This window comes from Xyrauchen texanus, unplaced genomic scaffold (genome assembly GCF_025860055.1).
Source record: "Xyrauchen texanus isolate HMW12.3.18 unplaced genomic scaffold, RBS_HiC_50CHRs HiC_scaffold_351, whole genome shotgun sequence".
Classification (NCBI taxonomy): Eukaryota; Metazoa; Chordata; class Actinopteri; order Cypriniformes; family Catostomidae; genus Xyrauchen; species Xyrauchen texanus.
Window position 1 is genome coordinate 1 of NW_026266319.1, and position 11,838 is coordinate 11,838.

At 40.9% G+C, this 11,838-nt stretch overlaps 4 protein-coding genes and 1 pseudogene across 4 annotated transcripts; all 5 read right to left on the reverse strand.

Moving 5' to 3' along the window:
- Positions 1-6: 6 nt before the first annotated feature.
- Positions 7-3,504, reverse strand: LOC127642077 (histone H2B-like). The gene has a single exon (XM_052124806.1). The coding sequence runs from the start codon at positions 2,487-2,489 to the stop codon at positions 2,115-2,117; it is 375 nt and encodes a 124-aa protein (XP_051980766.1). The 5' UTR covers positions 2,490-3,504; the 3' UTR covers positions 7-2,114.
- Positions 3,505-3,578: 74 nt separating this feature from the next.
- LOC127642078 (histone H4) lies at positions 3,579-4,082 on the reverse strand. The gene has a single exon (XM_052124807.1). The coding sequence runs from the start codon at positions 4,044-4,046 to the stop codon at positions 3,735-3,737; it is 312 nt and encodes a 103-aa protein (XP_051980767.1). The 5' UTR covers positions 4,047-4,082; the 3' UTR covers positions 3,579-3,734.
- Positions 4,083-4,757: 675 nt separating this feature from the next.
- On the reverse strand, positions 4,758-5,184 carry LOC127642076 (histone H3-like; annotated as a pseudogene).
- Positions 5,185-6,396: 1,212 nt separating this feature from the next.
- Positions 6,397-7,110, reverse strand: LOC127642075 (histone H2A-like). The gene has a single exon (XM_052124805.1). The coding sequence runs from the start codon at positions 7,108-7,110 to the stop codon at positions 6,724-6,726; it is 387 nt and encodes a 128-aa protein (XP_051980765.1). The 3' UTR covers positions 6,397-6,723.
- A 566-nt stretch (positions 7,111-7,676) lies between these two features.
- On the reverse strand, positions 7,677-8,364 carry LOC127642074 (histone H1-like). The gene has a single exon (XM_052124802.1). It carries the CDS (start codon positions 8,338-8,340, stop codon positions 7,729-7,731), a length of 612 nt encoding a protein of 203 aa, XP_051980762.1. The 5' UTR covers positions 8,341-8,364; the 3' UTR covers positions 7,677-7,728.
- Between the last annotated feature and the right edge of the window lie 3,474 nt (positions 8,365-11,838).

Consider the following 11,838-nt stretch of genomic DNA (forward strand, 5'->3'; position numbering starts at 1 on the left):
TCAAGAAATGACCGCCTTCCCACTGGAGATTCTGATCCACAGCAATTTGAAAGGTAAACCGTTTCGAAGGCCAGGTCAAATTCTTGTTTAAAAAAGGATAATTTCTACCTCTCCTTCATTATTTTCTTTATTGTCCAAAACAAACCCATAAAAATATCTTTCAAATCCAGCATACCTATAGTTAGTTTTCTTCAGTTCCACTGTTAAGGTGAACAAAAATATTTGGAAATGTAAAACTAGTTTGAAGACAATGGTGCATACCCTCTGTACCCTATTCAAATGTTCATGTATTGTCTTTTGTAGGAGGAATGAGTAAAACTGAGAGAAGGAATGCCCTTGACAAGGACACCATGGCAGTGATATGTGGTAAGTCAAGAGTTGCTGTGCGTCCGAAATCACATACTGTTTGAGTAGGTACTACATTTGTATTTGAATTTACTTCACAACCATTAAAAAAGTATGTTCTATATGAATAAAATTTGGACTTCCTGTATAGTAGAGAAGTATTTGATTTTGGATGCAGAGTTGGTGAAAGGAAAATTTACTAAAAAAATTCAGTTAAAGGGTTAGTTCAACCAAAAATGAAAATGTTTTCATAATTTACTCATGCTCATGTTGTTCCAAACCCATAAGACTAAAACACAAATGAAGATTTTTTTAATGAAATCTGAGACCTTTCTTTCCCTCCATTGACAGCTACGCAACTACCATTTTGACGTTTCAAAAAGTTCATAAAGATATCGTAAAACTAATCCATATGAATTGAGCAGTTTAGTCAAAATTTTCTGAAGAGACTTGATTGCTTTGTATGATGAACAGACTGAATTTAGGCTTGATCAGTGAACATAAACAGAACATAAACAAACGTGCTGCATAACACGAGAATGAACCTCATTGGTTCTCGCAGGTCAAGCATTCACGCTTGAGCTTCAGTTTACCGCAAATGATGTGAGTTGAGGAATGTTTATATGTGAATAAAAGCCTAAATTCAATCTGCGTCTCTTCAGAAAATTTGGACTAAACCACTCAATTCATATGGATTAGTTTTACACTGCAAACAATACTTTTCTTAGTATTTTTGTTGAAGGTTGAAATTAAAAATATTTGCGATTTTAAAAATATATTTTATTGAGCTTCACAGTTACAACATATACTTATCATATATTTAAAATATATTTTGGCTAGAAAAAAATATTTTTTTTATCTTATGGATATAATACAACTACGGACTTTAATAGTTGTACACTTGTTTTGTCTTAATAATGTATTTACTATTTGTTGGTGTGATGATCCCTGTGTCTTCCAAATGTGACTCAAATCTTTACTTTCTTTATCCATTAATGTGTGGGGCACAAATGTCAGTGGGCATAAGAGTTACATGTGAAGAGCATATACATTGCCTAAATTTAGGTCAGATAATAGGGGGTTAAGTTGGCAATTTTTGTGAGTTTTAATTTTTACAAGTTACTACAAATCATTAAACAACTGGGATTAAAAATGTTATTTCCAAATAATTAATCATCGGAGACCGTAAAGCAAACGGATACAAAGGATGCATGAAATACATTACTATTAATATTTTATTTCATATTACCCATTTCTGTAGAAGATAACCACATAACTATTTACGTTGCCACGACGAAAGATTTGTAATGTGATTACGTTGCCGTTACGTCACGTAATTTGGCTAACTGGGACTGCCCTCACTGTGAGGACATCAGTCTCAAGACGTTCTATGGTCGATTTCGCACGTTTTGCGATCGTGTGGCACATCAGGGCAACTCCGAGAAAAATCACCCCGCACTCCACACAAAATGATCCGGTCTTATAGTGATGGAGCAATGTTAATACCTGCACATACTGCACCTGTGAGATCATTTCAAATATAAGTTACATCCCATTTACAATTTTACAACATCCCAACATTAAATCTTGCTTGTTAACCGCAACATTCTCCATTGATGCAAAATGATACTTTTGTCATACAATTGATTCGGACTGAAACCAAATCTATATTAAAAATTAAAAAAACGTTATGAAAACTCAAATTCTCTCTTTAAGTGACAACATGGGTGGCTCTTAAAAGAGCCTTTGGGTGCAGCTGGAGCTTCACTTTACTTGGAGCTGGTGTACTTGGTGACGGCCTTTGTGCCCTCAGACACGGCGTGTTTGGCCAGTTCACCGGGCAGCAGCAGACGCACGGCGGTCTGGATCTCTCTCGATGTGATGGTGGAGCGCTTGTTGTAGTGAGCGAGACGAGACGACTCACCGGCGATGCGCTCGAAGATGTCGTTGACGAAGGAGTTCATGATGCCCATCGCCTTGGAGGAGATCCCGGTGTCAGGATGGACCTGCTTCAGGACTTTGTACACGTAGATAGCGTAACTCTCCTTCCTGGACTTTCTGCGCTTCTTTCCTCCCTTACCGGCGGCCTTCGTGACGGCCTTCTTGGATCCCTTCTTCGGGGCGGACTTTGCTGGTTCAGGCATTGCAAAACAATGATTTAAGTTCAAAGTACTGTAAGAACGACAGAACGCACTAACACATTTATCCCCTCGTCTATGCTAATTTTCTGAAGAGTCAATGCGCACCTCTGATTGCGTGATTTTTATTGGCTACACCCATTCCGTGATTTCATTGGTCAGCTACAAGTGTGACGGGTCGGAAAAAGAGCCAATCAGAGGCTTCCACATGAAAGTCCCTCTTATCACCTCATGTTTGAAAATCACCATCCCCCACAAGATTCGGGTTCCTTTGTTCAGTTTTCCCGCTCATTTTGTTTAATTACATATTATGAAAGAAGAGGGGGAAAACGGAAAAGATTTGTTTATAAATATTGTGTATAGAAATATACACAATATTATACATTTATTTCTACAATAAATACAGTTTGAACGAACGCATGTATACATAATTCAAGACAGACTAGACTGTATTCTGGAGGACAGAAACGTGATCTACAATTCCTCGATTTTGGAGTCGATTCCTTCTGGGGGAAACCGGTTGATATTTTCGGACTGTTGTTTATTTCCTGATAAAATGACTCCATTTTAATGATCATCAATCGGACTACCCGCCAAATCTCACAAGGCCTCTGTTTTCCAGACCTGGATAGTCTGCTGGTATTTTACTTTGAATAAACTAATAATCAAGTAACATGCCAAATGTGTGAGAGTAAACAGTAATCCCAGCCAGCCAAATTACGTGCCCATTACGTAACGGTAACGTAATCACATTACGAATCTTTCGTCGTGGTTAAGTCGTGACAAACGTAACATGCCTGTTTTTGCTTTTAATACAAAATATTGCTAAAATATTTGTATAATATCTATTTACATAAATACATTTTATACAAATGATACATTCAGAAAACGAGTACGCGCTTACATAAACACTTTATGGATAACTTTTTATGTGTTAATCGTGTAAATATAAACAAAACCAAGACATTTCGGGAATCGAACAGCCCAAGCGTGATCTATAATTCTATACATGTTTGTAAAATATCAAAAAACATATTCAATTTGGTAAATAATTGTACATAAGGAGACAATTTAATCATGGTTCATGAGCTACAATAAATTCAGAAAACACTTTCTGTAGAGCATGAATAATATTGATGTTTAATGTGTGTATATAAACAAAACTATACCACCAAGACATTGTCTCTTCGTGTGAGAGTGTGTGTGGCTCTTAAAAGAGCCGTTGGGTTTGTCTGATGAGAATGAAGACGTTTATCCTCCGAAGCCGTACAGAGTTCGTCCCTGTCGTTTCAGCGCGTACACAACGTCCATGGCAGTGACGGTCTTTCTCTTGGCGTGCTCGGTGTAGGTGACGGCATCACGGATCACGTTCTCCAGAAACACCTTCAACACACCGCGAGTCTCCTCGTAGATCAGACCGGAGATACGCTTGACACCACCGCGGCGAGCGAGACGACGGATGGCGGGTTTGGTGATTCCCTGGATGTTATCACGCAACACTTTGCGGTGACGCTTCGCGCCTCCTTTCCCAAGTCCTTTTCCTCCTTTACCTCTTCCAGACATGATGAGATCGGTTCGACGATCAACTGAACATGAAGAATAAGTCTGCGGAATAAAGCATTTACATTTGCCTACAGGACCTAGTAGAAACACCACACTGAAGGCGGAGTCTAATCACGTCACGTATTTGTCCTTCTCACAGCGCTGACGTACCAAACGCTTTTAATTTACATTTTTGTTTGTTTGATGAGAAATTGTTTCAGGTCAAAGTCCAAATTATTTATAAACTAGATTTTTTTTTTCTTTACAAATGTCATAGTGGACTTTTTTTTATTTTTGCTGTTGGAGAAAATTGGTAAGCAAAACACTGTAAAGGGGTCTCATTCACCGAGACAGCATTTATCCTGCAGTCATTTACTTCCGTGTTCAAAACGCCGAAGTATATAAAAAAAAAGATGTATTCAATCCTTCTAACAGGTTTTGCTTTAGTTGTTGTGTACATGCAACAAACCCACACTGGTGTACTTTTTCTGAAGGGTTAAACGTCTCAGGCAGGTTAAATCTTTGATTAATATTAGGTACGGGGGAGTTATCAAGTTTATTAATATTGTAACTTTACACAATTTATCATCTTTGTAACAAAAAAAAAAAAACGGTTTCATTCATTAATCTTTAAAAAAAAAATTCTCTCTTCATCGGCTAGTATAAACAAAATCGACTCTTTGAGGGTAAATGAAGTGGCTCTTAAAAGAGCCTTTGGAGTTGATGTGAATTACGTCGCTGTGGATTTAAGCGCGCTCTCCGCGAATGCGGCGGGCCAGCTGGATGTCTTTGGGCATGATGGTGACCCTCTTGGCGTGGATGGCGCACAAGTTGGTGTCCTCGAACAGACCGACCAAATAAGCCTCGCTGGACTCCTGCAGGGCCATGACGGCGGAGCTCTGGAAGCGCAGATCCGTCTTGAAATCCTGAGCGATTTCTCTCACCAGACGCTGGAAAGGCAGTTTGCGGATCAGCAGCTCAGTGGACTTCTGATAACGGCGGATCTCTCTCAGCGCCACGGTACCGGGCCTGTAACGATGAGGCTTCTTGACTCCACCGGTGGCGGGGCGCTCTTGCGGGCGGCTTTAGTAGCGAGCTGCTTCCTCGGGGCTTTTCCACCGGTGGACTTGCGAGCGGTCTGTTTGGTTCTTGCCATGATAACGAGACTCTCTTCTCAGTTTCATAAAGTAAATGAAGATCAACGGCACACCGCTGCTATTTAAAGCCGTGTGCGATCACGCGCTCAGTGTGGTGAGGGTTTAGAGGCGTGTGATTGGCTGATGTGGACGTGTACGCATGACAGTTGACCAATGACTGTGCGGCACGACTTTTCAAACAAGCGGCGACAGTTTCCCGCTCAAAATCATTTGTTCAGTTCAACTCAATGCGCATTAAATCATGTTTCTTTGTCCAGCTTTTATACTCGAGTACTTATAAATAATTTATTTTAAATAATTATGAATGTAGCATGATAACGATTCATAAACTTGTAATAGCAGTGTCAGATGTAATTAAATGTAATTTTACTGAACGGTTATACGTCTCAGGCAAGTTAAATCTTTGATTATTTTTAGGTAGGTGTGAGTTATCAAGTTTAATATTGTAACTTTATAATTTATCAACCACATTATCTGTTGACAAAAATGTTCTGATTTTAGTAGTACTGAAGTTTCATTATATAGGAAAACAGGAAATGAATTTTCTTTCTGGTTAAATATATATATTTATATATATTTAACCAGAAAGAAAACTCATTGAGATTAAAAATCTCTTTTCCAAGAGCGTCCTGGCAGCAGCACAATTAACAAGGTTGCAGAAATTAAAAAACACAACAAATGTACGATGGGAATAAATAGTGAGTTACAAGGTCATAAAATATCTACATATACACAATATAACATCTACAGCCTCCATGTCATTTAAAAGTGCTTTAAAAGCAACCAGTGAAACCGGCTCCTGGAGATTCAGGACATTTTGCAGCAGGGGGCCGCATCCTTAAACGCCCCTTTTCCCAGTTTAGTCCGGACTTGAGGGACAGTTAGCAGTAATAAGTCCTCAAAACGAAGACAATATCTTCATGTGACTTTCTTTTGATGTAGGTTTGTAGGTATGGGGAAGCAGACCAAGAATAGCCTTGTAAATAACACTATACCAATGATTAAGTCTACGGGTGGACAATGCAGACCAACCAACCCGATCAGACAAGGAGCATTGATGAGTAAGGGCCCTAAAGTTTGTGATGAACCCAAGAGCTCAATGGTAAACAGTATCCAACAGTTTCAGGCTTTGAATGGATGCATGTATATAAATAACATCGCCATAGTCCAGCACTGACACAAGTGGCAGCAACAAGTCTCCTTTGGGCCTAAAATGAAAAACACGACTTGTTTCTAAAATAAAAACCCAGTTTCAGCTTAAATATTTTTCGCTGCCAACAGTTGAATGTGAGGAAAATCATCATTCAGGATACCAAGACACTTGTATTGAGATACTCAATCTCAGGAAACATTTGTAAATATATCGGGTTGAAATCTATATATAAATTAATTCACAATGTTGCTTGATTATTTATACTACACGGTTCCGAAAACAGCATCTGTAATTCAAGTGTGTAATAAAAGACCAATTCACTCTCTCATAGTTCAAGTGTGTGGCTCTTAAAAGAGCCTTTGTGTTTCAGTGACAGACTTCAGTCCGTTTACTTGGTCTTGCCGGGTTTCTCGGTCTTCTTGGGCAGCAGCACAGCCTGGATGTTGGGCAGCACCCCACCCTGAGCGATGGTCACTCCACCCAAGAGTTTGTTCAACTCCTCGTCGTTCCGCACTGCCAGCTGCAGGTGACGGGGAATGATACGGGTCTTCTTGTTGTCCCGAGCGGCGTTTCCGGCCAACTCCAGGATCTCAGCGGTGAGATACTCGAGCACAGCGGCCAGATACACAGGAGCACCGGCGCCGACGCGCTCAGCGTAGTTTCCTTTGCGGAGCAGTCTGTGCACACGGCCGACGGGGAACTGCAGTCCCGCCCTGGATGAGCGAGTCTTAGCCTTCGCTCTCGCCTTACCGCCGGTTTTACCTCTGCCGCTCATTTTCAATTCACTAAAACTATTTCAACACACTGTAGAAACAGAATACTCAGTGTGACGCTGCAACAGTATTTAAAGCAGGCTGTCAGTCGTCTATTGGCTGGAGTCTGTAAAACATTCTAACCAATCACAGAACTTCCTCCGAACTCTAAACTCCTCCCTCTTATTTCTCCACTACATTCTGTGTTCATGAGAAACTTCCAGCTGAACGAGTTTTAAATCCAGTTTAATGTAAAAGACAATATCGATAATAATAATATGGTCAAATATATCTGACCTGAAGTAAATTTGATATTTCAGTGATATAGTCATAATCGATGCAGTTATTCATATAAAATGTTGTCAGATGCAAGATGTTGGTGCAATTACCTTCATAGTTTTAGGAAACACTGATTTTACACTCTGAATATCACGTTTCATCACCGCGTTTGACATTTTCTGAATATGCAGCTTTAAGCTTTTGGTTTATTACAGTCATAGTCAGGAGCAATTGTGTCCCCTCACAACCAATCTAATAAAACATCACAAAATAAATATAAAATACAAAGGTTTTGCTCTTTTATATGAAATAGTGGGTGGCTCTTAAAAGAGCCGTTTTGAGGGAGAAACTCGGAAGATCATTTACTTCTTTTTGGGAGCTGCTTTCTTAGGCTTGGCTGCTTTAGCCTTTGCCGTTTTGGGTTTGACAACTTTGGCCTTTTTGGGGCTCTTGGCTGCTTTCTTGGCGGCTGCTGGTTTCTTTGCCTTCTTGGGGCTCTTCGTTGCCTTTTTAGCGGCTGCTGGTTTCTTCGCCTTCTTGGGAGATTTCTTGGCGGCAGGTTTCTTAGCCGCGGCACTCTTGGGCTTCTTAGCAGCGGCGGGTTTCTTGACTGCGGCCTTCTTGGCTTTAGGAGCGGCTTTCTTGGCGGGTTTCTTCGTGCTCTCGGCTTGTTTCTTGTTGAGCTTGAATGAGCCGGAGGCGCCGGTCCCTTTGGTCTGCACCAGAGTCCCTTTAGTCACCAGACTCCTAACGGCGATCTTGACGCGGGAGTTGTTCTTCTCCACATCGTATCCACCGGCGGCGAGAGCTTTCTTCAGGGCGGCGAGAGACACGCCGCTCCTCTCCTTGGACGCGGTCACAGTTTTGACGATGAGATCACCGACGCTTGGACCCGTTTTCTTGGGTTTGGCAGCAGATTTCTTCTTGGGCGATTTGGCCGGCGGGGCGGCTGCAGCTGGAGCGGTTTCTGCCATCTCTCTGATCGGATCTGTAATCTCACAAACACACACGAGCACTGAGTGCAGTAATGAACAGCGACTGAGCGGCGCTGCGCTCTTAAAACCCTCATGAGAACCTGAAAGACTCAATCCGCTCGTGTCAGCGTCTGTGTGCCTCCGAGAGCCGCTCGCGCTTGTGTTTTCTCCTCTCACATTTAGAGCAAAACTGGAGCGATAAAACAGTTTAATGGACTGAAAACAATGTGAACACAGAGCAGGACTTCTGCGCTTTATCTGGAGACTAAAACACGCGACGAGGAAACTTTTAGTTTTATGTCTGAACTTCAAATCCACATCGCGCACCAGCTATTGGAAAAGACCGCGTGTGATTTGGATGTGATTTTCATGCAGAAATGATTATATTTGATTGAACGCGTCTTCTGTGTTTTCAACACACACTTTGATAATGACTTTAATGAAATGAGCATCACTGAGGGACTTGTGGACTGTTTCATACAGGAGTTGTTTTGGGCAGATTGAAGCACACGCTCCGTGCCATATGATGATGTAATGTCAATAAACTGAAAAACGACTGTAAAAATGACAATGTAAACAACTTTACAGTTCAAATTATACACGCGTTTTAACAGAATAATTAATATAAGTGCTTTTATAAAATAATAAGCTTCACATTTCTGACTTTTAACCCTCCTCATATGAACCATATCTGCTTCCATTGTAAGTGCCTCACTGAAACCACAATGTTTGCTTTCTTTAAAGGGGACATATTATGCCCCTTTTACACTATGTAATATAAGTCTCAGGTGTCCCCAGAATGTGTCCGTCAAGTTTCAGCTCAAAATACCTCACAGATCTTTTATTCTACCAGGCCTTTATACCCCTGTTTTGTAGCCCTGATCCAAACGGGCTGTTTTAGTGTCTGGAGCTTTAAATGCATAGGCACTGCTGCTACCCACAACCCTTCCTGGAAGTGAGCTGTGCCTTTCCTGCTGGTGCCATGGATAACTCTATGACAACATTGCAGCAGAACTTAAACAGTTAAAACATTATAAATAACACGGAGGACACACAAAGTCAATCATCTGACTGTATTGTGTATAGTAAAGTTTATGAAATATAAAAAAACAGCTATAGTTGTTGAAAATACCACTATGGTTTCATAATCTGTTTTATTATACAGAAAATCCTCATTGCATGACCACTCAAGCGGGACTGTGGAGGACGCCAATCAGTTTATATGGTAACCGAAACAGAGCTACAGCTTCATTGATATGGAATAAGGTACTTCGGGACTAGTTGCTACATTACACCAAGCACAATATTTTCACAACATGCGTTTTTCATAAATTCAGAAAGCCAAACTGCAAACGTTATAAAAGTATAAAGTGCGAAACTTACGACTTGCAAATCTGAAGTTGGGTCATGGAGAGTTTGTATCCATCTTTGATCCTTCGCAGTCCGAGTTAGCTCAAGCGGCTCTAGCGAGGAGATAAATATGGCGGACTGTGCGCTGCTCGCTCAGGTTTTAATGAGGACGGATTTAAGCTACTTGGGCAGATCTCTTCGCCAGCCGTGAGCAGTACCTTTCCCTTTTGATGTCATAAGAGGCTGCAAACCTGAAAATAGGGAGGAGAAAGAAACAAGGTTATGGTCTTTTACCATATGTTGTGGTGGTCTACACACACTGGGGACACAAAATTCTGTTTTAAAAAATTGTGAAAAGTGGATTTTGCATAATATGTCCCCTTTAAAGAAAAGGCAGGACAAGTCTAAATTACATTTTGTGGTATTCAATATTATGCGTAACATTCCTGTAAATTGTTATGGTAGATTTGAGAATGACTTTTTTGCTTTTTGTTTAGGAGTTCATTTACAACCTTCCATGTGGATTTGGTGTTATTAGTACTTCAAATGTATTAAAACTAGGGCTGTCAATCGATTAACATTTTTAATCAAATTCATTACATGGTGTTCCGATTAATTAGGCTAATCACATAGACAAATATTTGCTAAGAAAGCCCCTCATATAACAATAATTCAATATATAATGATTATACATATTTATATCAATATATAATTATACATAGTTATCTTTAAAAAATTATATATATACAGTGGGTACGGAAAGTATTCAGACCCCCTTAAATTTTTCACTCTTTGTTATATTGCAGCCATTTGCTAAAATCATTTAAGTTCATTTTTTTCCTCAGCACCGCATATTGACAGAAAAACACAGAATTGTTGACATTTTTGCACATTAAAAAAGAAAAACTGAAATATCACATGGTCCTAAGTATTCAGACCCTTTGTTCAGTATTTAGTAGAAGCATCCTTTTGATCTAATACAGTCATGAGTCTTTTTGGGAAAGATGCAACAAGTTTTTCACATCTGGATTTGGGTATCCTCTGCCATTCCTCCTTGCAGATCCTCTCCAGTTCTGTCAGGTTGGATGTTAAACGTTGGTGGACAGCCATTTTCAGGTCTCTCCAGAGATGCTCAATTGGGTTTAAGTCAGGGCTCTGGCTGGGCCATTCAAGAACAGTCACGGAGTTGTTGTGAAGCCACTCCTTCGTTATTTTAGCGGTGTGCTTAGTGTCATTGTCTTGGAAGGTGAACCTTTGGCCCAGTCTGAGGTCCAGAGCACTCTGGAGAAGGTTTTCGTCCAGGATATCCCTGTACTTGGCCGCATTCATCTTTCCCTCGATTGCAACCAGTCGTCCTGTCCCTGCAGCTGAAAAACACCCCCACAGCATGATGCTGCCACCACCATGCTTCACTGTTGAGACTGTATTGGACAGGTGATGAGCAGTGCCTGGTTTTCTCCACACATACCACTTAGAATTAAGGCCAAAAGTTCTATCTTGGTCTCATCAGACCAGAGAATCTTATTTATCACCATCTTGGAGTCCTTCAGGTGTTTTTTAGCAAACTCCATGCAGGCTTTCATGTGTCTTGCACTGAGGAGAGGCTTCCGTCGGGCCACTCTGCCATAAAGCCCCGACTGGTGGATGGCTGCAGTGATGGTTGACTTACTACAACTTTCTCCCATCTCCCGACTGCATCTCTGGAGCTCAGCCACAGTGATCTTTGGGCTCTTCTCCCCGATAGCTCAGTTTGGCCGGATGGCCAGCTCTAGGAAGGGTTCTGGTCGTCCCAAACGTCTTCCATTTAAGGATTATGGAGGCCACTGTGCTCTTATGAACCTTAAGGGCAGCAGAATTTGTTTTGTAACCTTGGCCAGATCTGTGTCTTGCCACAATTCTGTCTCTGAGCTCTTCAGGCAGTTCCTTTGACCTCATGATTCTCATTTGCTCTGACATGCACTGTGAGCTGTAAGGTCTTATATAGACAGGTGTGTGGCTTTCCTAATCAAGTCCAATCAGTATAATCAAACACAGCTGGACTCAATTGAAGGTGTAGAACCATCTCAAGGATGATCAGAAGAATTGGACAGCACCTGAGTTAAATATATGAGTGTCACAGCAAAGGGTCTGAATACTTAGGACCATGTG